This window comes from Poecile atricapillus, chromosome 22 (assembly GCF_030490865.1).
Source record: "Poecile atricapillus isolate bPoeAtr1 chromosome 22, bPoeAtr1.hap1, whole genome shotgun sequence".
Taxonomy (NCBI): domain Eukaryota; kingdom Metazoa; phylum Chordata; class Aves; order Passeriformes; family Paridae; genus Poecile; species Poecile atricapillus.
The window spans coordinates 6,451,565-6,479,265 of NC_081270.1; the positions used below are offsets into that span (position 1 = coordinate 6,451,565).

General features: G+C 52.6%; 1 protein-coding gene across 4 annotated transcripts in view; it reads left to right on the plus strand.

The window, feature by feature from the left end:
- EPHB2 (EPH receptor B2) overlaps positions 1-27,701 on the plus strand; it is a 128,946-nt gene that overhangs the window by 34,525 nt on the left and 66,720 nt on the right. For all 4 annotated transcript variants that reach the window (XM_058854924.1, XM_058854926.1, XM_058854925.1 and 1 more), the window contains exons 2-3: positions 6,332-6,396; positions 11,096-11,780. In XM_058854924.1, the coding sequence (XP_058710907.1) occupies positions 6,332-6,396; positions 11,096-11,780 (750 nt within the window). The remainder of the gene's footprint in view (positions 1-6,331; positions 6,397-11,095; positions 11,781-27,701) is intronic.

Sequence of the window (27,701 nt, forward strand, 5' to 3'; positions counted from 1 at the left end):
CAGAATCCCACCCCTGCCACTCCCACATGGCTTTCTCCACATCCTGGGGAGCTACTGGGATCTTTATGGGGCTGCCAAAGCCTCTCACCCTGTTTGATGCTGCCAGACCAGCAGGATGGCACTGTGAAAGTGGCTGTGACAGTGAGAGAAGCTGTCGAGGTGCTGCTGGAGGTTTGGGGTTGTCCATCCTGGAAGTGGTGTGTGTTTTTTGTCCCTGGTCCTGTTGTGGGCCTGTGTGAGCATGGGGCAGCCCCAGGTGGGACCAGGGAAGCTGCTGGGGGAAATAGGGTCACTGCAGGGGCACGGGGCAGCCTGGTGGGAGCTGCAGGTGGAGGAGCTGCCTCAGGAGGATGATGGGTTCCCACGCCCTGGGGCTCATCACACTGGGTGTGCAGCTCACACCTGGAACTTTGTCCAGATGTTCTCCCTGGGCCTGGAGGCACCAGAAGTGTCCATGAGCATCTGGAACAGATGTCCACAGAGCCAACACTGCCCATTCCTGGAAGTGTCCAAGGTTGGACAGGGCTTGGAGCAACCTGGGATGGTGGAAAATGATGGAACCCCATGGCAGGGGTTCAATGAGTTGGGCTTTGAGGTCCCTTTCAAACCAAACTGCTCCGGGGTTCTGTGATTCATCCAAGATCCTCAAAGAGCTGCTGAAGTCATTGCAAAGCCTCTCTGGGTGATTTTTGAGCAGTCTTGGGATTTCAGAGAGCTCCCAGCTGACTGGGAGGTGGGGAATTTGTCCTAATTTTCAGGAAGGGCAAGAAGAAGGACCCTGGAAGCTGCAGGCCTGCCAGTCTCACTTCACTGCCTGGTAAAATCAATGCAGAGCGTTATTCTGAGAAATATTGAAAAATACCTGGACAGCAGCATGGCCTTGGTCACAGCCAGCTCAGCTTCATGAGGGGAAATCCTGCTTATCAAACCTGATTTCCTTCTGTGACAGGGTAAACCCAGCTGGAGACCTCAACAAAGGAGAGCACTGGGCCATCCCCAACCGTGTGAAATTCCACAGGGGAAAGTGCCTGGACACACCAGGGGATGGGGCAAATTATAATATTAATAATTTAAAAAATATGGATGGATTAAATTATAATGTTTAATGTAATTATATAATTATATTCATTCTTATATATAGAACATATATAATATGTATTATATACTATATTATATAATTATATTTAATATAATAATAGAATTATATTTAATTTCATATATAAATTTATTTATAGAATATATAAATTAATTATAGAATATATAAATTTATAGAATATATGAATTTATATATTATATAAATTTATATATTATATAAATTTATATTATATTTATTTTTATTATATATTATGCAATATAATTATATAAATTTATATTATATATATTTTTATTATATATTATACAATATAATTATATTGTATATAGTAATAGAATTATATAGTAATATTCTTTTATATTAATATATAATTATATTTAATATAACAATAATATTATTTTATATTAATATATAATTATATTTAATATAATAATATAATAATATAATAATATAATAATATAATTTTATATTAAAAAGACATTAAGCAATCAGAGAACATCCAATCCAGAGGAGGCCATGAGGATGGGGAAGGGTCTGGAGGGAAATGTGAGGAGTGGCTGAGGTTTTGGTCTGTTCAGCCTGGAGGAGACTTCAGCATCCTCCTGAAGGTCAGCAGAGGAGCAGGTACCAACCTCTTCACTCTGCTGAGCAGTGATAGGACTTCAGGAAAGGGCTGGAGCTGTCTCAGAGCTTTATGTTGGGTTTTAGATGAAGGTTTTTCACCCAGAGGTTGGCTGGGTGCTGAGCAGCTCCCCAGGGCAGTGATCACAAACCTGTCTGAGTTCAAGGAGCATTTCAACAACGCTCTGAGGCACAGCTGGGCTTGTTGAGATTTCCTGTGCATCATTTTCAATGATCCTTGTGGGTCCCTTCCAGCTCAGCCTATTCTATGATTTTATAATTCTAGCTTGGAAAGGGCCTGCAGCAACCTGGGGCAGTGGAAGATGTCCCTGCCCATGGGAGGGGTGGAACTGGGTGGGCTTGAAGGTTCCTCCCAACCCAAACCATTCTGTGGTGCTGCTCCACACCTGTCACTCTATTAAGGAACAGCCAGAAAGAGAAGACACAGACTCTCATGGAGTCAGAACAGGAGAATTCCTTAGTTTATTGCTTCAGCCTTGTTTTATAGACTGATCCGTGGAAAGTACAGAAAGGAAACTCTTCTTGGTTAGTAAATCACTACATCACCATCATTGGTCAGTGGGGCACAACACCCTCTGACTTTCTCTTGCCAAGAAAACAAAGGACAGACAAACAGCAACTGCAAGGCTGTTTTCTGTCTCTGAGGATTGTTTTTAAATCCTCCCATGAATTTCTCAGTCTAGTTTCTGCAGGCTCCCTGCAGCTTGCTCCAGAGCTAGCATCCATCCACACCCTCCTGTGCTGGCCCTGCAGGCTCCCCGTGCTGCACAAGAACCAGATATCCCAAATTTTCTATAATTCAGGCACTCTCTGCTCAGTGTAACAACCCCACCTCCAACAGGACTTCAGCCTGAGCAGAAACTTGGTGCAAAAACCGCCCCAAAAAGGGGCAGATTGGAGTGTTAGAGCTGTGTGTGATGGGGACCACAGCCCTGGGACCCCTGCACAGTGAAGGGTGATAAACAGGAGCCTCAAAAACACAGGAACCTGGTTTGGGGAGGAAGAAGAAGGAAGCTGAGCTAATTTAGCTGTCTTGGAGATGGATCATTTGCCACCCGTGAGCACCACAAGAGGGAAAGGTTTTGGACTGCAGAGTCTTTGTAGAAGGAAAAGGAAATCCAAGAGCTGGCAGCTGAATGGTGTAAATCCAGACTAAAATTAATGGAATATCTGGTGTTTTTTATGGGAAGATAATTTGCCATTGGAAAAACTTGCTTAAAACCTGCAAATTTCTTCTTCTCCTTGTCCCTGGGCCAGCCAGAGTGGATGCAGAGCTCCAGGGGGATCCTTCAGCTGAGGATAAGGGGGTGGAGGCAGTGGTGTACTGAGCACAACATTTCCACTGCACTGCATTGAGTTTTCATGAAATAAAGGGCTTTTTAAAATGCAAAACGCTTCCAAATATGAAGTTTATTTGGGGAATTATTTGTAATGACTTAGAATATATCTTCTTTTCCATTTTAGTCACTGCTATTAATGTACTTACTATGCACTACTGTCATTGATAGTTAAGATAAAGTAACAAATTCAGGGGGTTTTTAAAGCTTCTTGCTAGCACTGGGTGAAAAATGTTGTTTTCCTTTCAGATCAAACGCCACTGGTGTTTTAATGAAAAAGCCAGATCCTCTGATAAAGTAAACACTATTATTGACCTATGTAAACAAATATTCAGTTTGAAAAGAAATTTCGTGAATCTGACCCACAACATCTCGTGATTAGCTGTTTTACAGAGCTCTTCCTAGTGGGAAAAATTGAGAAGAGCTATTTTTTTTGCTTTTTACTCTTGGAATAAAACCAAATTTCGAAATCCTGGTTTCCTGTGAACTGGAAACCACTGGCTCAAACCAGGAGTAATGAACAAGCCACAGTCTGGGGAGGATTTACTGCCAGGAGCAGAGCGCTGCCGAGGCACTTTTTGGGGTGCCAGTGGGGAAGGAGAGGTCCCTGCACTGAGCAGTTGTCACCTCTGCACCCAGGCCTGGCTCTTCAGTGCTGGATCTGCTCAAGGCTGAGCTTTTCTTCCTTTGTTTTTGTTCAATGGAGTGAAAGTGGAGAAGGTGGAGATGTTCTTGGGGGTGGTTCGTGGCAGGATGTTTGTTATTCTGGTGGGGAGAAGGACAGCAGGACATGGTTACATCCAGTAACTCTCCATTCCCATTCTGGGATTACCCTTGGAAGTGCCCAAAGCCAGGTTGGATGGGGCTTGGAGCAGATTTTGGGATAGTGGAAGGTGTCCCTGCACAAAGCCAGGCTGGAGAGGGCTTGGAGCAGATTTTGGGATAGTGGAAGGTGTCCCTGCACAAAGCCAGGCTGGAGAGGGCTTGGAGCAGATTTTGGGATAGTGGAAGGTGTCCCTGCCCAAAGCCAGGTTGGATGGGGCTTGGAGCAGATTTTGGGATAGTGGAAGGTGTCCCTGCACAAAGCCAGGCTGGAACAGGGCTTGGAGCAGATTTTGGGATAGTGGAAGGTGTCCCTGCCCAAAGCCAGGTTGGATGGGGCTTGGAGCAGATTTTGGGATAGTGGAAGGTGTCCCTGCACAAAGCCAGGCTGGACAGGGCTTGGAGCAGATTTTGGGATAGTGGAAGGTGTCCCTGCCCAAAGCCAGGCTGGAGAGGGCTTGGAGCAGATTTTGGGATAGTGGAAGGTGTCCCTGCACAAAGCCAGGCTGGATGGGGCTTGGAGCAGATTTTGGGATAGTGGAAGGTGTCCCTGCACAAAGCCAGGTTGGACAGGGCTTGGAGCAGATTTTGGGATAGTGGAAGGTGTCCCTGCCCGTGGCAGGAGGGTGGGAATGGATGGTCCTGAAGGTCTGTGCCAACCCCAACCATTCTGGGACTGCAGGTGTGTATGGGATGGGCACTTCCCAGCATCCCTGGCACATCCCCAGGGCATGTGCTGCCATCAGGGGCAGATTCACATCATCCCTGCAGAGCAGAGGGACAGAATTTCCTCTCTGGGCATCCCCCAGAACCACTGGCCGTGTGCTGCCCTGTGCAGTCTGTCCCTCCACGCTCCCCTCGTGTCCATTTGGTGTTTTGAGGCCTTTGGGCAGAATTTGTAACCTGCATTTCCTAAACTCAGGAGTATTTTCCTATTTTCTCAAGCTATCAAACCTTGGGTGTGGTGCAGAAAAATCCCTGTACTGCAATGATCATGTGGCTGCAGAGCTGGAGGACAGAGAGTTACCCAGACTGTGGAAAGCACCCATGAAAGTGTCAAAGAAAGACTTTTGAGCAGTCCCTGGGAAAGGGTTAAAAAAAGGTGTAGATGTGGTTTGGTGCTGAGCATGGACTCAACCATGTTAGATGTTTTTTCCAGCCATGATTCCATGATTCCAAGTATCCCATTTATTTCTGATGGTGCTGGCTGGCACTTTCACTTGGCTCATGTTGGCCCAGGTTTTGGGCTACCATGACCTGATCACCCCTCCCTGTGCCATCAGTGGGGTTGAACCAGCCCACAGCTGTTTGGGATGAACAGAATTCCAGTGTTGGAAGGATCCTGAGCTGCAGTAAGGGTGAGGAGGCTTTGCTGCTGTGTGGATTAGGAGAACTTGTCTGTGCTGGTCAGTGGGAGCTTCACCTGACCTATTTCAACCCAAATCATCTGGAAAACCAGCTTTAACAGTGGTTTAATTTTTTAGTACTTTTAAGTCTTAAAAGTGCTGCTCCTTCCAATATTCTGCTGCATCTCTGAGGATTCTCCCTACCGTGCAAAGTGCTGAGAAAAAAATCTCCTGCTTTTGGCAAAGGGAACTAGAAGAGGTGAGGGAGGATCCTTGCAGGGGTGGAACTGGGCTGGGGGTACCTGGATTTGGGATTGAGAGGAGGAAAATCCATCTTGGCTGATGGATGGAAGGGTTTCACAGCAGGAGATGCTCCCTGTGCTGGGCACCTCGAGGTCCCACCTCAAATCCTGGGGTCAGTTTTGGGCCCCTAATGAAAATTAAGACATTAAAGGGCTGGAGTGTTCCCATAGAAGGGAGTGGAGCTGGGGAAGGGTTTGGAGCACCAGGAGAGGCTGAGGGAGCTGGGGAAGGGGCTCAGCCTGGAGAAAAGGAGCTCAGGGGGAAATTTCTGGCTCTGCACAACTCCCTGCCAGGAGGGGACAGCTGAGGTGGGTCAGGCTCTGCTCCCAAGGAGCAAGAGACAGGACAAGAGGAAACAGCCTCAAGCTGTTCTAGGGAAAGTTTAGATTGGATTTTAAGGAAAATTCTTTCATGGAAAGAGTGGTCAGGCATTGGACCAGGGCAGTGGTGGAATCACCATCCCTGGAGATGTTAAAAACATGTGTGGACGTGGCACTTGTGAACATGGGTTAATGATGAACATGGTTTTGGTGCTGGGCTGATGGTTGCACTTGGTGATCTTGGAGGTGATTTCCAACCTTAACATTCAGTGGTTCCATGATTGTGCAGGGGGGTCAGGGAGCAGTGGGTGGATGGAGCAGCGCCAGTACCCAGCTGAGATGTGGCCAGAAGCTCAGTGTGGGGTGGGCTCCAGCCCTGCAGCCCTCCTCTCCACTTTCTTCCCTGTCTCCATCTTCAGTCCTTCCACCATCATCCAGTGACTCCCTTCTTTCACCTTCCTTCCACAGAGACACTGATGGACTCCACAACGGCGACAGCAGAGCTGGGCTGGACGGTGCATCCTCCCTCAGGGGTAAGGCATCATCACCTGCTGGGGACCTGGAGCTGCTCTGGGCTCTCCTCTGCACCTGAACGTGGCAGGCTTGGCCCAGCAGAAGTCAGGCACTGATGCAAAGTGCCTTGGCCATGTGGGAAGAGCACAATAGGAGGTGACACTTGAGGTTTCCAGGAGTTTTTCAGGAGATGATACTCCAAAAATACCCCAGTGTTGGTAGAAACAACATGCCAAGGCCACTGTCATTTGTCCCCAGTGTCTGACTTGTTATTCCATTGCCTGTCACTCGTAGCAGGATGGGGGCATCAGGCTCTGGTCCTGCAAGGACTGTCCAGCATCCCTGGCATCCCATGGAGAGGCATTTGCTGGCTCAGCAGAGTTCTCTGTCTTCTTTACCAGGGCCAGGTGTACCCTGAGACACATCCAAAGAAGCTCCTTTAAAGAAGAGCTTGGACAAGGCAGGGCATCAGGTTCATCCTCTGAGGGTGCTGGCACTGCCCAGGCTCCCCAGGGAATGGGCACAGCCCTGAGGCTGCCAGAGCTCCGGGATGGAGCTCTCAGGGATGCCCAGGCTGGGATTGTTGGGGTGTCCTGTCCTGGGCAGGGTCAGGAGTTGGGCTCAGTGATCTCTGTGGGTCCCTTCCAGCTCAGTTCTGTGATTCTGTGATTTCTGCACCCTTCCACTCATGAGAGCAACCCAGAGTGGAGCCACCTGTGTGTCCCACGTGGGGCATCAAGGTGCTTCAGAGCATCCTGCCCACCTCTGGCAGCAGCCACAGTGCCCAAACCCCCCAGACCTTCTCCCTTGCCTGTTACCACTGAAGATGAATAGATCACAGGCACACAGGTCGAGGTGTGGTGAAAAGAAGAGAAAGTTTATTTTTCCCCCCAGGATTTATAGGTTTCTGACCACAGCCAGGGATTGGATGGTCAGGATAACACTTTCCCACTGCACTGGCCATGAGAGATGCCCATCACAAGACGTGGAACAGAAAGAATGTCCAGATATCTATGTTTACAGTTACTGTCCTGGGAAAGTCCTTAGAAAACCATGGCAGCAAGCTCAGAAGCTGAGTTTTCAGGGCGACACTTGCCCTTGGTTGGCCCAATCCAGCCTGCCCAAAACCCGGAGATGCTCCCCATGCCCACACATGGCTCAGGCTCCATCCTACCTTCCATCCACCCTCTGCAATGGAGGCTGGATGAAGACATTTCCCTGCACCTCACCCCCAGGCTGACAGCGCTGGCAGAAGAAAAGAAACAGCCCAGAAAAGCCTCGTCTGGGGAGATTAAACCGAGCCGGGGCGGCGTGGCCGCGGTGTCGCGCCGGGCGCGGGCGCTGCCGCCCGGGCCCATCACCATGATAAAGGGCAGAGCTGCCCCAGCCCCAGCAGTGCCCACCGAGGGGGATGACGGGCACACAATGCAGAGGAGCAGAGGTCAAGTCTTTTTCTCTCCTGGCCCAGCCTTTCTTGTTTGCGGTGTTTCCATATGTGAAGCACGCCCTGCTCCCGCTCCCCAGCCCGGCTGTAATGAGGCCGGGGCCTGCTGGAAGCCGTCTCCCCGGGTTATTGTGCTGCTGCCTTCTTTTGAGCTCCTGGCATGTTAATTAGAGAGCCAGGAGAAAGGGAGAGGCTTCTAATTAAGCGTGGAGGAAGCGCAGGGGCTGGTGCACGGGGGTGACTTTCTCTGCCATCTGGGAAAAGGGAAGCCTGGGGCAGGGATGTGGGAGGATGCTGAGGGTCCTGAGCCCGGCCCCCAGGGTGCTCCCAGGTCCCTCATCAGGGTGGAGATGCCCATCTGGGTGGTGGGTTCACCTCCTGTGTCCACCTCTGGGTCCCCAGGGGGGATATGGGCTCATCATGGGTGACAATTCTGCAGTGACTCCCTGGACTGATGCCCACGGGCAGGACAAGGCAGTGATCCCACTCAGAGGTCACTGGCCAGGCTGGGTGCACCCAGCATCACCTGGAAGACAGAAGCTGCTGTCTGCTCCTTTTTGGGGACTATTAAAGAGCCCAAAGCCCAGGCAGTTGTTTTATGGCTGGCTCTGAAGCTCTTGTGCCATTCATAGATGTCCCCAGGCCCTGCCTCCAGCATCTCCTGTTCATCCCAAGCCCTGGAGACCCTCATGTGCTGCTCCTGCCTGACCAAGGCTGAGCTCTCTGGGCTCATGTCCTTACCCTCCTTGGGCACTGGGAAGGTGTGGGACCCTTGGTCTTGGTGGCTGGAGTGCTCTGGAGTGGTGCAGGCGATGGAGAGCCACACCAGAGGCAGGGCAAGGGAAGGAATTGCTTCTCCTTGCCTTGTCCTTGATTCCCTCACTCCCCCCCACAAGCAGTGCCCTGAAAAGCAGGGAGATCCTGCAATTTTCCACTAACACACCAATTTTATTTCTGGAAAACAAAGCAAACGCTCCGGCTGTGTTTTGCGAGGATGCTCTTCTCGTCCCCCAGCCCTGGCAGCAGATTTACAGCCACTGCCAATCTGAAGTGGTTGGAGCTGTTGGGGATCTTCCCTGACAGCCTTCTGTTGGGCTGGGAGCCTTGATGTGCGAGGAGCAATCTGTCTCCCATCTCCTGAGCCTCTCTCCCCAGTCCTGGGTGCCCTTGTGAGGCCATTTACAAGCTGAGGGGCTGGGGGTGCTCTCCTCCTGCAGGATTTTCCCTGGATTCCTGGCACTAATGCTGGGTCTGGGCTCTGCTGCTGCCCTGCCCTGGCTGTTGTGATCCTGCATCCAGGGCAGGGTTGTGCTGGGGGTGTAACATCCACGGGAAACAGCTCGGCTTCCGCTTGAGCAGCTTTATGAACAAATTCAGAAGGAGCAGTTCCAGCTGGCTGGGACTGTCACACGCCAGCAGGACTCAGGTCCCTGCTGCCAGCATCACTGGGTGGGGATGGGACTGCAGGGAGATGCTCTGGGCTCTGGCAGGAGATGGGCAGGGGGAGATGCTCTGTGAGCTGAGGGTTCTCCTCCCACACAGACCCTTCCCTGCTGCTGCTCCCCACAGAGGAGCAGTGGCTGGGTACGGGCTGCAGTTCATGCCCTGCATTCCTCACTCTGAGGTGTCCCCATCCTACACAGGATGGAGACAACAAGGGAAAAAACAGCCTGGGAAAAGGGTAGAGAGCTGGAGGTGTCACAGCAGCCCGGTGGCACCCAAAGGAACAGCTGGGACTGTGTCAAGGGGTTTAGACTGGATGTTAGGAGAAGGTTCTTCCCCCAGATGGGGGTCAGGCACTCCCCAGGGAAAGGGCAAGTCTTTCCAGAGCTCCAGGAGGGTTTGGACACCGCTCTCCAGCACAGGGAGGGATTGCTGGGGTGACTCTGCACTTGATCCTTGTGGGTCCCTTCCAGCTGAGGATATTCTCTTCTGTAATTCTCCAGAGCTGCCTCCAGAGCTGGCTGTCAGTCAGCTGGGGGAGCTGGGAAGAGCTTCCCATGGGGAAATCCGTCAGCTCTGAGCTGTCTTGCTGAGAGGGATGTTCTGTCATGGCACAGCTCGTAGGCATGGCTGCATCCACAGATCCAGTCCAGCTGGGGCTGGGACCTGAGCACACCATGCTGGAGGAGCCCCAAAACATTTGGCCCTTCAAGGGGCAGGGATGAAGGCTCCAGTGGGATTTACCCAGCACCTCCCTTCTTGGGAACACAGTGGGATTGGCCATGGTCCCATCCTGCCCCTGGGAAGAGGCACTGGCTGCAGCCAGCCAGGAGGTTTTATGGCTTCTGAGGAAGCTGGAAGCACAGTGGCACAGGTGGGGATCATGTGCTAAAGGTGCTGTGCTCCTTTGCCAGAGGCACAGCCCCATCTCAAACCATTTCTGCAGAGCAGTGGCCTTGCTGTCCCACCAGCAGCAGAGGCTTGACCCTGAATCCAGGCACAGTGGCAGCGAGGTGACCTCGAGGGGCTCCTCTGTCCTCAGTGTGGAGCTTACCTGGGGCATGGTGTGGGTCAAACCCTGCCCAGACAGGTCCAGGGGGTCAAACCCTGCCCAGACAGGTCCAGGGGGGTCAAACCCTGCCCAGACAGGTACAGGGGGGTCAAACCCTGACCAGACAGGTCCAGGGGGTCAAACCCTGCCCAGACAGGTCCAGGGGGTCAAACCCTGCCCAGACAGGTCCAGGGGGTCAAACCCTGCCCAGGAAGGTCCAGGGGGTCAAACTGTGCCCAGGCAGGTCCAGGGGGGTCAAACCCTGCCCAGGCAGGTCCAGGGGGGTCAAACCCTGCCCAGACAGGTCCAGGGGGTCAAACTGTGCCCAGGAAGGTCCAGGAGGGTCAAACCCTCCCCAGGCAGGTCCAGGGGGTCAAACCCTGCCCAGACAGGTCCAGGGGGGTCAAACCCTCCCCAGGCAGGTACAGGAGGTCAAACCCTGCCCAGGCAGGTCCAGGGGGTCAAACCCTGTCCAGGCAGGTCCAGGGGGTCAAACCCTGCCCAGGCAGGTCCAGGGGTCAAACCCTGCCCAGGCAGGTCCAGGGGTGTCAAACTGTGCCCAGACAGGTCCAGGGGGGTCAAACCCTGCCCAGACAGCTCCAGGGGGTCAAACCCTGCCCAGGCAGGTCCAGGGGGTGCTGGGATGAGGTGCTGAGGATGGGGTGGGCACAGAGAGGGGCAGCTGGTGCTGGCTGAGCCTGTTTGGCACACAGTGGGGATGGGAAGGGGTGAGGAGGGTTGGGTGCAGCCCCTTGACTCTGTGTGTGTGTCCTGCCCGCAGTGGGAAGAGGTGAGTGGCTACGATGAGAACATGAACACCATCCGCACCTACCAGGTGTGCAACGTCTTTGAATCCAGCCAGAACAACTGGCTGCGCACCAAGTACATCCGGAGGCGAGGAGCGCACCGCATCCATGTGGAGATGAAATTCTCTGTCCGGGACTGCAGCAGCATCCCAAACGTCCCAGGCTCCTGTAAGGAGACTTTTAACCTCTACTATTTCGAGTCGGACTTTGACTCGGCCACCAAGACTTTTCCGAACTGGATGGAGAATCCTTGGATGAAGGTGGACACGATCGCTGCCGATGAGAGCTTCTCGCAGGTGGACTTGGGCGGGCGGGTGATGAAGATCAACACCGAGGTGCGCAGCTTCGGGCCCGTCTCCAAGAACGGTTTCTACCTGGCCTTCCAGGACTACGGGGGCTGCATGTCCCTGATCGCCGTCCGCGTCTTCTACCGCAAATGTCCCCGCGTGATCCAGAACGGGGCCGTCTTCCAGGAGACGCTGTCGGGGGCGGAGAGCACCTCGCTGGTGGCAGCCAGGGGGACGTGCATTGCCAATGCTGAGGAGGTGGACGTGCCCATCAAGCTCTACTGCAACGGTGACGGCGAGTGGCTGGTGCCCATCGGCCGCTGCATGTGCCGCGCCGGCTACGAGTCGGTGGAGAACGGGACCGTCTGCAGAGGTAACCACTGGCCCGCCTCTGCTGCTGGGGGCACTTGGGATCTGTGTTTGGCATCTGCAGGAACCAATTACAATTTATAATGGACTCAATCTGCTGAAGCACTGGCAAACCCAGTGCTGTGAGTGCTGAGTTGGGATACATCAGGGTCCTCATCATCATAAATGTTTGGTTTGGGGGAAGGTGATGCTCCGCTGAAAACCAGAAAGTTCAAGTTCATCATTTAGAAATCAGTTTGGCCACTGAGAAATGAAATCTACAGTTTGTAATGTGGTGTAGTTGAAACCCTCACTGATCACCCAAACCGACTCATGAATTGTAGTTACAAATTGTAAATTGTAATTGGTTCCTGCAGAGGGACCTCCCTGGGCATGAGGTGGCATGTGTGGAGGCTGAGTCCTTCCAGAGCTCCTCAATTCCTGCCCCAGGCTCGTCCATCCTGTGTGGGACCTCCAGGTCCCCACGCTCTCCAGGTTTTGGAGGCACACACGTGTGGTGCGTGTCAGCAGTTTGCAGTTCCCTCCCAAAATATTGGGGCTGTTAAACTGTTGGGTTTGCTGTGTGCTTTGGCATGGGCTGAATCTCTTCCTGGATGAGGGGAGTGGGAATGCAGGGTCCCAGAAGGGTGCAGTGGGAAGGGAGCGCGTTCTCGACAGCGTTTTCCTGGTGAGGTGCAAATGGCCCAGGCTGGGACATGGTCATGGCTTGCTCAGCTGCCTGGCCCCTGTGCTCATCAACACCCAGAGGTTTCCTACCCTGTAAAGAATCTGCAGATGTTCTCCTGCCCCTGGAGATGCTCAGAGCAGACTCTGTGGGCACCTGCTGAGCTCATCTGAGCACCACGGAGCCATTGTGGTCCCAGGGCAGCAGGAGGCTCGGCACCCCCTCCATGTCTGTGCTCCTGTCCAGAGGGCTTGGAAGGTTGAGAAAGGAGCTCCTGGGGTTGCTGGGAGGGAGCTGGGGACCCCAGAGCTGTGTGATGGGCACTGCAGCTGCAGCAAAGCACGGTTTGGCAAACAGGATCTTCTTCTCCCTGCCACGGCTGGACATCCAAATCCCTCTGCGGTTCCGACAGCATCGGCACGCTCCAAGCAGAGCCAGGGCTTCTGAGAGCAATTCTGGATACATCAGTGGCCACTGCAGAGCCAGGGCTGGAGCTGTGTCTCCTCTCCTCTGGCTCTGAAGGGGTGGCCAGGTAGAACCACGCCTGGGGAAGGTGCTGGTGGTGGGAGGCAGTCCCCTGGAGAGGAGAACGGACAGTCTGTGCTCAGCAGGGACTGCAGGCTGTGTGGTGCCCCTGGAGAGGAACTCCGTGGCTGCTGCTGGTGGCTGGGCTGCTCCAGCACCAAAATTCAGGTCCTGGTGTGCTGTGGGGATCATTTCATATCCATGATTTCAGCTGCTCCTGGCTTAGCCACTGAACGCCTCTTCCCACCGAGCTCGGGCAGATCAAGTGTCTGCCAGGCTTCGCAGGGATGGGGATGGGGACGGCAAGGAAGGACTCTGGAAACTGAGCCCAGCTAATCCCTGCCTCCAAGGGCAGACGGGGGTTTTACAGCTCCCAAGCGAAGCATCCGTAGCAACAGCAGAAAACCCCAATGATTCATGGCAGCTTCTCCATCTCAGCCTGGTTTTTGTTCCCCCAGCAGACCCAGCCTTGCCCAGTGCTTTGCTCCGATGCAGCCGGGGTTTTTTGGGGAGCTCCCTGTGCCACTGCCAAAGGGCAGTTCCCTCCAGGGCAGGGCTGGGGGGAGAGAGGAGGAGGAGGAGGAGGGAGAGGCCGGTTGTGTCTTTGTCTGGGCAGCAGCAGGATTTTGGGAGGTCCGGTACCTCGGCAGCTGTTTGTGCAGCCGGTGCTGGCGCACGCCGGCCCCGCGCTCCCCACCCTCATCAATCACATGGTGGCCGGCAGCCCATCGTCTCCATGGGGCAGCTGGCTCTGCCTTCCCTTCCCTTCCCTTCTTCTGCTTTTGCTTTTCCCTTCCTCTTCCCCTTCCCTTTCCCTTTCTCTTTCCCTTTTCTCCTTTCCTTTCCATTCTCCTTCCCTTTCTCTTTCCAATTTCTCCTTTCCATTCTCCTTACCTTTCTCCTTCTCCTTCTCCTTCTCCTTCTCCTTCTCCTTCTCCTTCTCCTTCTCCTTCTCCTTCTCCTTCTCCTTCTCCTTCTCCTTCTCCTTCTCCTTCTCCTTCTCCTTCTCCTTCTCCTTCTCCTTCTCCTTCTCCTTCTCCTTCTCCTTCTCCTTCTCCTTCTCCTTCTCCTTCTCCTTCTCCTTCTCCTTCTCCTTCTCCTCCTCCTCCTCCTTCTCCTTCTCCTTCTCCTTCTCCTTCTCCTTCTCCTCCTCCTCCTCCTCCTCCTCCTCCTTCCTTTCCCCTTTCCCCTTTCCCTTTTCCCCTTTCCCCTTTCCCCTTTCCCCTTTCCCCTTTCCCCTTTCCCCTTTCCCCTTTCCCCTTTCCCTTTTCCCCTTTCCCCTTTCCCCTTTCCTTTCCATTCTCCTTACCTTTCCCCTTCCTATTCCCTTCTTCCCCTCTTCTTTTCTTTCCCTTCCCCTTCACTCTTTGCTTTCCCCATTCCTTCTTTCCCTTCCCCTCCTCCTGTGGGGTGGAATCAGGGCTGGATGGGACCCCAGGATTGTGCCAGACTGGGACACCCCCTCCATTTTCCCCTGGCAGCCCCCAGAATTGGAGCAGGGACTGGGAGGGGAGCCAGAGACGGAGCTGGCAGGACATCCACGGCATCCCCATCCTGTCCCAGCCCTCCCAGTGAGCCCCACACAGGGCTGGGAAGGGGCTGCTCATCCCAGTTCAGCCTGGGAAGGTTCTGTGGGATGAATCCGTGCATCCCTGCCCCCGGTCCCTGCTCAGGCTCGGGGGGGACTCACTCCTACATGTGGCTGGCAGGTTTGCTCGTGTTTCCAGGGGTGGGAGGGAATCTGGGCCCCTTTCCAGAAGCAAAACAAAAGCAAATCCTAGCTGGCTTTCGGCACCAAGTTCTCTCACACACTCAGGCACCCAAACAGGACGTGGCATGGAGCGTGGAGGGGGGCACATGTGTCCTGCCCCACCGAGGGCTCCAGGTGGAGAGGAGCATCCCAAGGAATGGACATCCCACCCCACCCCTCCGTGCAGCTGGAAGGAGCTGCTCATTTTCTCCGCCGGCTTTTTCATCCGGCTAATAGCGCTCCAGCCCGCTCGCCGGGGATATTTATGGAGGAAGTTCATGCATCTAACAGCTTAAGCTCTTCTAAGCTCGCAGCCCTAGCACAAAAGGATTTGGGGGCAGTTAACAATTCTGTGTGGTTAAGAGATTTTCATTTCGCCGGGCCCGGCTCGCCGCTCCCGCAGGGCGCTGCCCGCTCCTCTCCGGCGAGAGGCTCCACACACACATCTCCCCCAGCCCCATCCTTCCCTCTTCACCTTCTGCTCCCTGCCTGAGTCTTTTCTCTCCATCTCCCTGTTCTTTGTCTGCGCCTCCCCCCTTCCCTCCCCTCGCCGTCCCTCCCATGCAGCGCACGAAGCGCATTTCCCTGCCTGCCGTATCCATTGGCTGGGCTCAGCCATTGTGCTGTGGCTGGACACTGCCTGCCCGGCCTGTGCCTGCTCAGGGACAGCAGCTGATGGCTCCCAGCAGTCACCCTTCATCCCCTCTGAGGCTCCTCTCCAGCTCCTTCATCCCCTCTGAGGCTCCTCTCCAGCTCACCAGGGCAGCTCTGGTCTCAGTGTTCTCTTTGTTGTGCTCTTGCTGGGGTGACAGGGGATGGTTTTGGGATGCAGGAGCTGGTGGTGACACTCTCTGGCTGGAGACATCTGCTGTCATCCCTTGGGGTCTTTCTGAGGAGGAGAGGAACTGCTGAGCTGGTGGGAAGAGGAGGAACCAGGTTAGGCTGAGGCTGGCAGCTGTCTTCTCCTTGGCTCTCTGTTCTCTGCCCCTCCACTTTTGGGAGACCCTCCTGCAGTGCTGCCTCCAGCTCTGGGGACCCCAACATCAGGAGGATGTGGAGCTGCTGGAGTGAGTCCAGAGGAGACCACAGAGATGTTCTGAGAGCTGCAGCCCCTCTGCTCTGCTCTGCAGCCAGGCTGGGAGAGCTGGGGGTGCTCACCTGGAGAAGAGAAGGATCCAGGGAGAGCTCAGAGCCCCTGGCAGGGCCTGAAGGAGCTCCAGGAGAGCTGGAGAGGGACTGGGGACAAGGGATGGAGGGACAGGACACAGGGAATGGCTTTGAATGGACAGAGGGCAGGGATGGATGGGATTTTGGGCTGGAATTGTTCCCTGGCAGGGTGGGCAGGCCCTGGCACAGGGTGCCCAGAGCAGCTGTGGCTGCCCCTGGATCCCTGGCAGTGCCCAAGGCCAGGTTGGACAGGGCTTGGAGCCACCTGGGATAGTGGAAAGTGTCCCTGCTGTGTCAGGGGGTGGGACTGGGTGACCTTTAAGGCCCCTTCAACCCAAACCATTTTGGAATTCTCTGATTTTGCAGCTCAGGGTGGAGCTGGGCCCCCCCTGAAGGGACCCCCAGGGCTCAGCAGGGTCCCCTTCCCTGCCATAATTTTGACATCCAGGGCAGCAAACCTTCCACCACCCCACTGTGTGTGGGGGACATGGGCTCAGGCGTGACAAGGACCCTGAGCCATCCCTCCAGCACAGAGGGTGGGATTTGGAGGGGACCAAATACGTGCTGAGAGCTCAGAGCAGCTTCCTGACGTGCTGGAGCAGGGTCTGTCCGAGCTGTCTCACAGTGACAGCCCACGAGGACGTGATGTTTTCATGATAAGAGGCTATTTATGGCTCTGTGCCTGTTTGGGGTCTGGGCCTCCTCTGATAGTGCTGGACCCAGCCAATAAATTGTAAGGCTCTAGGGGTAATCGAGTTCTTCCAGGAAGCATTCCTGGTTGAACTGGAGCAGATACAGCCAATTGTTCTGGAAATGTTTCCAGAGACAGAGAACTGCCTGTTAAATGCTTCCAGAGGTTGTCCTTGCCTTCTTATTCCTCTGTGCCTGGTGCTCCCCCCTCAGAGAGCTTCGTCCATCCCCTCACCCCTGTGCTCCCTGTGCCTGTTCCAGGGTAATCTTTGGCCCCTGGTTCTCTGCTGAGCTTTTCAGCTGACTTTTTTGGCTCTTCCCAGCCCTTGGCACTGCTTTAGCCTTTCCCTTGGCAGATGCAGTTCCCCACATACAGGCTGCTCATGGCCATCAGCTGCATGCCAGGGGGGAGGGATGCTGAGCTTCCCTCTGCCTGCATCCCCCCCTTCCTTTAACCATTTTGGCAATGCCATTTCTCTGGGTGCTTCTGAAGGATCCTTGTCCTTCCTTGTGAGAGCCTGGGGCTGCATCCTGGTCCCTTGAGGTGGGATTGGACACGTTTGTACTGAAATCCACATTCCTGTACGGGGAGCCCATCATTCTCACTATTTACCACTCCACAGCTTCCATGTCAACAGCTAGCTTTACTGGGAACACTTTGGGCTTTTTTTTTTATCTCCTGGGTCATTGATAAAAATGTTCAACAGCCCAGAGGCACGAACCACATTTGTTGGCTGCAGCAGGAGCAGCCCCGCTCAGATCTCCGGCCGCGCCGCCTCCGCCTGCCAAGTTTTAATTCATCGAGGATGTCCCAGGGTGTCGGTGGAGCCACTGATTTCAGAATCAAAATATCCCGTGTGTCAGCCAGGGAAAGGCTCTGCAGAGGTTTGGGTGTGTGACATCAATGCCATTCCCCCCCCCAGTCAATCTTGTAATTGCATCAAAAACCCGTACAAGGCTAATTTGCCTTAAATCTGTTTTCCCCTAAGTGCACAGAGGTTGGCACCACTATCCCCACCTTCCTTTAATCCCTCCCTGACCCAGTCCTGGAGCTGTCACAGCCTCATTGGACTGGTCCTGACGTTGCAATCCTAAAATAGCCACAACTGCCTCATTTAGCAAACAGCTTTTTCCTCCATCTCTAGAACACCCTGTTGCCTCACAGTGACTGTGCCCAGCCCATCAACCCTCTCCCCACACCCCCTTAGGTAGGTGCAGCCCTGACAGGCTGATTTAACAATCTTTAACTTCTTTAACTTCTATTTAACATCCTGAGTTCCTGCTGGAATGGAAAGTATTCCACCATCATCCTCGAAGATGATTACATCACCTGGCTCCTTCCCAAGTACAAAACAGGAATTTGTCTGCCTTTTCTACAAGGCTTGTTGACAATTTGAATGCTCCCAGCCGGCCAGGGCTCGGTGGCATTGTTGGATATTGCTTTTGGGGCTTCTCCCTCTCCTCCCTCTCTGTCTGGGAAGCAAGAATACAGCTTCTTTCTTTCTTTCCATGGCTTTGATTCTTCCTGCTGACCTCTCCATGGTGTGAATCCAATTAGGGCCGTGGTGGAGACTGCAGCTGCTGACTGGGAGCCGCTCCACACCTGCCTGCTGCTTGTCCTGCACAAATTCCTCCTGGAGTTTGGGCTTTGGGAGGTTGGAAGGGGACCCAGGGGAGCTTGGCAGAGCAAGGGGGTGTCAGACAGGGGGGCTGAGGCATTGATTTCCTGGCAGTGTGAAGCCCCAGGAGATGCTGATCTCACAGGGAGGGTCACAGATGGTCCAGGAGTGGGGCAGAGATGTGCTGCCAGAGGAGGGAGATGGAGCTTGGGAATAGGAAATGCACCTTCTTGGGAAAAAAAGGAAATGAGAGCTCCCTTCTCACTTTGCTTCCAGACAAGGAATGGGCTGAGACCCACTGAAGTGTTTTCTCTGTAGAGGAAGGGAGGAGATGAGGTTTTCCAGGATGTGAGAGGGGATTTTGAGCAGCAGGAGGTTGCAGAGCTCTCCCAGCCCTGCTGTGATGATGTGGGGAAGACCTCAGCAGGATGCATGAGCTGACCTGAGGGCAGCCCATAGCAAAGCAGAGTGGAACAGCATCTTCTCATTTTTCCCGTGTGGGCAGGTCACAAACCCCCTGGGTTGGAGGGAAAGATGGAGATCTCAGGTCTAGAAAAAACCCAGTAGCAGTTTCCTGATGGAAATGATGGAAATGATGGAAATGATGAAAATGATGGAAATGATGGAAATGATGGAAATGATGGCCATTCCTCAGAGAAACCTGGAGTTTTGCATTGCCACTGGCTGCCCCAGCTGCTGCTTCCCCATCCCTTCATCCCTCTGCTCAGGGTGTCACAATCCTTTGGGCTGGAAATCCTTGAGGATCACAGAGAGCTGCAGGGATTGTCTCTGCCCCCTTCTGCTCCATCCCATTGTGTTACCACTGAAGATGAATAGATCACACAGACACAGCTCAAGGTGTGGTGAAAGAAGAGAAAGTTTATTTTTCCTCCCAGGATTTATAGGTTTCTGACCACAGCCAGGGATTGGATGGTCAGGATAACACTTTCTCACTGCACTGGCCATGAGAGATGCCCATCACAAGACGTGGAACAGAAAGAATGTCCACATATCTATGTTTACAGTTACTGTCCTGGGAAAGTCCTTACAAAACCATGTCAGCAAGCTCAGAAGCTGAGTTTTCAGGGTGACACCGTTGTGCTGGGGCCAGCAAGGAGATGTGGGGAGGTGAGTGAGTCCCCTTGGGGCACAGGGACCTGGAGCTGTTGTGTACCCAGGAGAAAATCTCCCCCTGCCTTATTTTTACAGATGAAACAGCATTTTGGATCAAACACCACATTCCTGCTGCTACACCCATGTGAGCAGGGAATAGCAGCTCTGGCAGCATCCTGTGCTGGTGGGAGAGCAGCATTTATTTTATTCCTCTCTCCTTCGTTGGCCTCCCTTTCTCCCTCTCCCTTTTTTTGGGTTTTTTATGTTTTTTTTTCTGAGAAAAGTGGTAAACATTAATAGGAGCTGGAATGAATAGCTGGGATTCAGGCCCAGGATTCCAGGATTTTAACTCATTATTGCCATAAAATGAAGGGAATGTGTTTTTTTGCCATCAGTTTTTTTTTTCCTTTGATTGAAAGCGCTCAGAGATCTTGGAGGATTTTTCCTTTAATTCCTCACGGTGCTGGAGTTTTATGGGGAAGAGGAGAATATTCTTTATCATATGTAACTTGAGGAAAATTGGAGAAAATACTGCTTTTGAGGATATATATATTTTTTTTTCTTTTTCATTTGAAATTTCTCAGCAAATTGGGCCAAAGCCAAGAGATTGTGTTGAACATTTAATTTTGGGAAATACCCTCCGACACTCTCTACGCTGATTTCAAGTTTTTCTGATGTCAGATGAGTCAGATGTTCTCAGTAAGAGCACAGCTCTTTGATTTTAGCCACACAAGGTAAAAACCTTACAGAGAATTTAATCTATAAGCCATGATTAGCTTAATTAGCTCCAGGGAAACTCGTTATTGTTCCCCATATGCCTCAAGAACATAATCTATCACTGGGAAGTGTAGAGAAAAGTCCCCATAAAGGTTGGGAAATGGAATCAAAGTGTTCATAGCTCATCCAATGGCTCTGTTAACACAGAGCTTTAATTAGGTTTGGCCAAGGAAAACCCATTTTTATTATGTTTTTTGAAGGAGACCTTGAGTTTGCTGCCACTGCTGCGTGCTGCCCAGTCCTTGTGTGGGTTTTTTGGAACTTAAACACCTCCTGCCTCCCCCTGCAGACCCTTCCCCATCCTCCAGGACCTTCTTTGGATGCTCCCCAAGAGGTGAAGCAGGAGAAGGTCTGAACCACATCCTGCTCTGTGCTCCAGCAGGAGTTTTCCTCCCATGGGATGAGTTTTCCTCCCATGGGATGAGTTTTCCTCCATCCCATCCTGCCCACCTGCCTTGGATGCTTCTGCTGGAGCCCAAGCAGTGGGGAAACTGGAATTTTGCAGGATGGCAGCTCCTGAAGACTGGAAAATGAGGAACAGGGAGCAGCATGAGCTGGGCCTGGAAAGGAGCCTGGGAGGAGGAGGAGGAGGAGGAGGAGGCAGGAAAAGGTTGTGGTCAGGCCTGGAGCCACCAGCTCTGCGTGCTGGCACTCAGAAGGGGACCTGTGTGAACACACTGTGACAAGCTGTGAAGCCTTTCCAGGTTTGTGCAGCAAGAGTTTCAAAAACTGAGATCTCTTCTTGTCCTCAGCGTGTTGAAACGACACCTGCCGAGGTGTTGGAGCCTTCACAGAGTCCTTGGAGGTAACCCAGGGATTTTGGCTTTGCTCCTTGTGTCAGAAACCAGAGAGACCTGTGCAGAAAGTGATGTTTTCAGCTGGCCAGTGGGAATGGGGTGTAGGATTTTGCTCCCCAGGCAGTTGGGGTGGTCCCCAGCTCCATGAGAGGCTGTGGGTACCACGGTGACCCTGCACCACCAGCCAGAGCCCCCCTGGAAATCCACACCCTGTGACCAGGAGCACATTCAAACTGCATTTTCAGGGAATATCTTTAGGATTTGGGGCATTTCAACAGTTTCCAACAGTTTTCAACAATGACAACCTCCTACTTTTAGAGTCTTTTGGCACTTCTGGAGCTCACAGAGACCCTGTGTTCAAGACCATTGTTAAGGCTGAAACCACAGCCAGCAATTTCCTTCCAGAACATTCCAATCCCAAGAGCCCCGTGGTTGTTACACCCACAGCTGGACAGGAACAGGAGCACAGTGAACAATAAATGAGCACCTGGGAAAGGCTTTGTCATCCAAACCATCAAAATGCCCAAAGCCTCCAGGTTTTTGGGAATTCCAGTGCATCCTGAAGCGGAGCAGAGTGACACTCTTGCTTTTCTCCCAGCATGGGTGGCTTTGGCAAGGATTGCAGTGATTTCTGAAGTGGCTGCAGGATCAGCACACTCCATGGAATGCCCCAGATCTGCATTTTGATGGCCTGGGCTCTCCAGGGGGAGGCAGGAAGGGGCTGTGTTGGCTCTTGGGCAGCTGGGAGTGGTTCCCATCTGTTCCTCTTTGTGTCTGCAGCCCCCTGGGACATGGAGAAGGAATGGAAGGGGGCTGCTGCTCCAAGCAGCCACCCAAAGTGTCCATGTGTGTGTGTGTGTGGAACATCAAACATCAAACCTTTAACCTGCAATTTCTGATCCTGAGACATTTCAGTGGAAAACAACTCTTTTTCCCAAGCTTTTCTCTCCCCTTCCTTTCACCTTACCCCTCATCTCATGCCGTGCTGGCAGTTCTGCAGTGTCCATATTGCTGCCACAAGCTGAGGTGAAATCCCAGAGGATTATTTTGGCAGATTCTCTCTTCATTCCCACCAAGATGCTTTGGGATCCTCCAGAACCACCTTTGGCTCTCAGGGATCACAAGGAAGGAGAAGGAGGAGATTCCTCAGGGTGCCCAGGCAGTGCTGGAGCTGCTCCCTCATGCCATCCATCACCCAGAGGATTCCCAGAGCTGAAGGCAGGAAGCTCAGGAGGCTTTATCCCAGTGGAAATAATAATAATAATAATAAAATACTAAAAAACAACAACAACAACAACAACAACAACAACAACAACAACAACAACAACAACAACAACAACAATAATAATAATAATAATAATAATAATAATAATAATATTTAAAAATACTAAAATAATAAGAATATAATATAATAGAATTGAATATATTATAATAATAATTAATATTATTATTAATTACATATATTATATATATAATTAATCTATATAATAAAAATAATAGATGTATCTTATATATATTATTATATATAAGAATATATAATAATAATAATAATTATTATTATTATTTTAAAATACTAAAATAATAATAATAGACTAGAATAGAATATATAGTAATAATAATAATAATAATAATAATAATTCTTATTATTATTTAAAAATACTAAAATAATAATAATAGAATAGAATAGAATAGAATAGAATAGAATAGAATAGAATAGAATAGAATAGAATAGAATAGAATAGAATGCAATACAATATATAATAATAATAATAATAATAATAATAATAATAATAATAATAATAATAATAAATACTCCTGCTGCAGACCTTTCCTTGCAGCACGGTGGGCAAAATTAATTCTGAGCCTTTCAGTGCATCCGTGCAGCCTCATTAATAAAACAGGATGAGGAAAAACGGGGAAAACAGGAATAGAAGAAACATTTGGGGAATGACTCATACACAGAGGAGCTTCTCATTCCCCTTTCCCTACAGTGCACCCCAGTGATGGATTAAAGGCTGCCTCCCTTTGCCCTTGCAGTGCTGTTTGTCCTGGTGTGGGGACATCCTTCACAGGTACCCTCACCTTCCTCAGCTCCCACGTGGATGCAGACAGGAATGGGGGTGTTTTACTCTCAGTTTACACCTTGGGAGTAAACCTGTGGCACCAGCTGAAGAATGAGAAACGAGGGAGGCATTGTAGGAAAGATTAATCTCCAGGTTTTCTCCAGCTTGCTTTTCCATCCAGGCAAATCCCAGCCTGAGGGACCTTCCTGGAGCGTGTCCAGAGACAGGAATAGAGCTGGGGGAAGGTCTGGAGCATGAGTCTGGTGAGGAGAGGCTGAGGGAGCTGGGAAAGGGGCTCAGCCTGGAGAAAAGGAGGCTCAGGAGGGACCTTGTGGCTCTGCACAACTCCCAGACAGGAGGGGACAACCAGGTGGGGTCAGGCTCTGCTCCCAGGGAATGAGGAACAGGACAAGAGGAAAGAGGCTCAAGTTGTGCCAGGGCAGATTTAGCTGGAAATTGGGGAAATTCCTTCATGGGAAGGGTGGTCAGGCATTGGCACAGCCTCCCAGAGCAGCTGTGGAGTCCCCATCCCCAGAGGTGTTCAAACAACAGCTGGATGTGACACTTGGGGACGTGTTCAGTGCTGGCAGTGCTGGGTTAATGACTGCACTGGATGATCTTGGAGGGCTTTTCTTGTAGGGATTCTATAAAAGGAAATGGCAGGAGGCTCTGCTTCACCCTCAGTGAGTTTCTCTGGTTGTTCTGCTTTCCAGAGAGGATTATGAAGGAGAGGAATGTGGCTCTGCCCAGTGCTCACTCACGTTGTCACCATGTGTAGGGCTAATCTGGAAGCAGAGTGACAAATCTGAGCGTGTGGATCTTCATGATACCCTATAATTAGAACTGATCTTTTTAAATTGATTTTTTTTTTTCCCTTCTTCTTCTTGAAAGTTTTGCTGTCTGGCACAGATGGAAGTGATCCCAGTTTGTTTTTGTTTCTCTTGAATTAGACCGTGGCTGCTCTTTCCAGGATTTCCCAGGCAAAAATATTCACATGGGGACCTGCCCAGCACGCAGGGTGGGTCCTCTGGGATGTGATTTTGGGTGTGTTTGGCTCTCTGCACCTTTGCAGGAGCTGTGGTGGGGTTGACCCTCATCCAAGGGCTGATTTTCCAGCATTCAGGTGACCTGGAGTGGGTGAGAGCACGGCATGAGGGGGGAAAGGGTTGGAGCAGGGTGTGCAGAGCTGAGCAGAGGGTTCAGACCAAAGCCAGATTTGCTGCTCAGTCCTGGCTAAAGAATCCTGGAATGGTTTGGGTCGAAGGGACCTTAAACAACCTCATCCAGAGCCACCCCCAGCCATGGCAGGGACACCTCCCACTGTCCCAGGCTGCTCCAAGCCCTGTCCAACCTGGCTTTGGACACTTCCAGGGATCCAGGGACAGCCAGAGCTTCTCTGGGCAGACAAGGAGAGAGGCAGTGATGTTCCTCTGGCAGCAGAATTCCTCCCTCCATCCCAGATTTCCTGAGCCCAGGGCTCAGAGGGGCTGTGTGGGAGCTCAGGAGGGGGTTGCCACACGTGGGACCACCAAAGCTGTGCCAGACCGACTGTTTGATACATTTTGGGGGTGCCCCCCCAGCATGATGGGGTTTCCATGGAAACCAGAACAGTGATTTCCTGCATGCTGATGTGCTGGAAGACCAAAAGCAAAGGTGGGAGGGAGGAAGCAGAGGATGGTGGGCAGCAGGCTCTCCCTGGGGAGCCTCAGCCCCCAAGGATGAGGGGAGAGGAGGGAAGGAGGACATTTCACTACCCTGAGCCGTGGATTTTGTGACATTGTGACCTCCCTGGTGCTCAGAGCAGGGCTGGGAGCGAGGGCTGGCCCTGGGAGGGGCTCTGTGGGGGCAGGTGGGGGTCTGCTGTGTGTCAGCTCAGGCTGTGGGGCCCAAGGTGAGCTTGCAAGGAGGCAGCACCATGAGAGAGCTGCGTGGCAGCCCAGGGAGCCCGTTATTAATCACTAATAAGCAGGATTCATTAATTAGCCCGGCAGGAGCAGCAGCGCTCTTGGTGTCCGGTCCGTGGCCTGGCTGTGAGCACCAGGGGGGGACCAGGGCAGACCAGGACAGGGTTGGGACCCCAGCAGGGCTGAGGTGACATCCCTGGACACAGCCACATGCAGCCAAGCTCCACCAGGAGGGTGGCATGGCCCAGGCAGCTGCTGTGTCCCCACACAGCCACATCTGGCCCACATCTGGCGCCAAGCACAAGGTCTGTGAGGGTCCCAGGTATTAAATCCTGCTGCCTGCAGCCTCCCTGGAGCGTGGCTGTGTCCTTTTCTCGTGCCCTGCAGGTGTGTGGCACTGCCCTGGCACCCCAGGGCTGATGTCCCCATGTCCCCACTGCCTTTGAGCCCCCGGCCGGGTTGCGGCTGCGGCGGCACCGAGCGCCGGGGCTGCGAGCAGACTGGAAATGTCTTTTGTCAAAGCTTGAGATGCCTCCAACCTCCTTTAATTAAAGACAATTACTGCTTTCAGCCCCTCTTCACAGCTCAGCTGGGTTGTTTGCAAACACACAGCTGCGGGAGGCTTTGTGCCCCTCTCCGAGTCCTGCTTCCCTGGAGACGCACAGAGGTTTCTTTATGATCAGCGTGAGGCTGGCGAGCAGCTGAGGAAGAGGAGGGGTGTCCCAGGCTCCTGGGGTGCTCTGTGCTGCAGCCCTGCCTGCTCCTGTCCAGCTTTTTCTGCCAAACCTTCTGCCTGCTGGGGACAGCGGCGGCTGCCAGGGGCGTGGAGGGAGCGCGGAATGGATGGGAATGGATGAGTTTGGGATGAGGAGAAGGTGCAGAGCAGGCCTGGCAGCTCTGAGCACAGAGCTTTTCAGTGACTCTGAATTTTAGCCATGACTCTGCATCGCCCTCCTGCAGGAGCTGAAGCCCCAGTCTGGATTTCCTCACCCAAAAAAAAATAATAAATCCGAACCACCCCCAGATAAGCAACAATCCCCCCTTTCTGTGCCTGAATAACTCAGAGGCGGCCAAACAGAGCTCAACCAAACTTTCCAAAACACTCAGGGCTGGCAGGAGAACAAGCAGCATCCCCCTGCAGCCCCTCTGGGATGCTGTTTCCAAAAATACGAGCCCCGGCGCGTGAGGCTGTCTGGGAGCCCCGGCTTTTCCAGCCCTGAGCTCTGCCAAGGCCGTGGCTTCTCCTTTTCCAGGTGCTAATGGTGTCCTGAGGGATGGGGAGAGGCAAGCAGGGAGGCCTCTGCCTGCCTTGGAAGCGTTTGGTTGTTAAATGGGAATGCTAAGTGCTCAGCCTTGGGGCTCAGGGGAGCCAAGATCCTTTTTGAGCCTCTCACAGCCCTGACACTGCTCTGTCTTCTCAAATTCATTTTGCAGCTCGGGTTCCCTGGCGAGCACTAATCACTGGGCTGAGCATGAAGGGAAACACAGCCCGCAAATGGGAAGCCCAGAAGCTCTTTTCCCCTTAAACAGCCTCTCTGTGGACATCTTTGATCTGTTTTGGGGGGGTTTCTTATTGCACAGAAGGCTCTGGGAGGCCGGCAGAGGATTGGAGCAGCCTCCTAGGACAGGTTGAAATGCAAGCACAGGGGCTGGGTGGGCAGGGAAGAGGAGCAGAGCTCCAGAGGTGATGCTCCTGTGGCTGTGGGATGCTGAGGTGACAGGGACACAGTCCAGGTGTGACACCACACGATGCTGAGGGCCACAGTCTGCTCCAGAGTGGGACAGTATGGGAAACTGAGGGACCAGGGACTGAATTCATGGTCCAGAGTGGGATTTCATATGAAACTGAGGGTCCAGGGACTGAGTTCATGGTTCATAGTGGGATTTCATGGGAAACTGAGGGTCCAGGGACTGAGTTCATGGTTTGTAGTGGGATTTCATATGAAACTGAGGGTCCAGGGACTGAGTTCATGGTTTGTAGTGGGATTTCATGGGAAACTGAGGGTCCAGGGACTGAGTTCATGGTCCAGAGTGGGATTTCATGGGAAACTGAAGGTCCAGGGACTGAGTTCATGGTTCACAGTGGGACTTCATGGGAAACTGGGGGTCCAGGGACTGAGTTCATGGTTCACAGTGGGACTTCATGGGAAACTGGGGGTCCAGGGACTGAATTCATGGTTTGTAGTGGGATTTCATGGGAAACTGGGGATCCAGAGTGGGACTTTATGGAAAACTGAGGGTCCAGGGACTGAGTTCATGGTCCAGAGTGGGACTTCATGGGAAACTGGGGGTCCAGGGACTGAGTCCATGGTCCAGAGTGGGATTTCATATGAAACTGAGGGTCCAGGGACTGAATTCATGGTTTGTAGTGGGATTTCATGGGAAACTGGGGTTGCAGGGACAGAGTGCATAGTCCATAGTGGGACATGGTGGCATGCTGGGAGCCTTGGAACACAGTTCACACTCCACAGTGTGACATCATGGAATGCTGGGGTTCCAGGGACACAGTCCAGGTTCCTCAGTGCAGTCTCCACAGTGCTGAGGGTCCTGCTGCTCTCCTGGTGAGATGCCATCTGTCCCTTCCCCCCAGCCTCTCTGTTTGGCAGCCCCTTCACCTTCAGTTCCAGGTGCTGGATTGTTGATGTGGTTCTCCAGGAGCTGTGTGGGGCTGGAGCATGGACATTCCCCCAGGGAAGCTGCAGCTCTTGGGAGCTCCCAAGGGTGCCAAGCAGTTGGTCTGGGCAGACCCAGAAACATCCAGGAGGTGTCCAAGGGAGAGGTTGTGTTGAGCAGGACAATGTGTGAGGGATAAACACAACATTTCCAGGAACAGCCTGGTGTTGGTTGGGCTGCAGA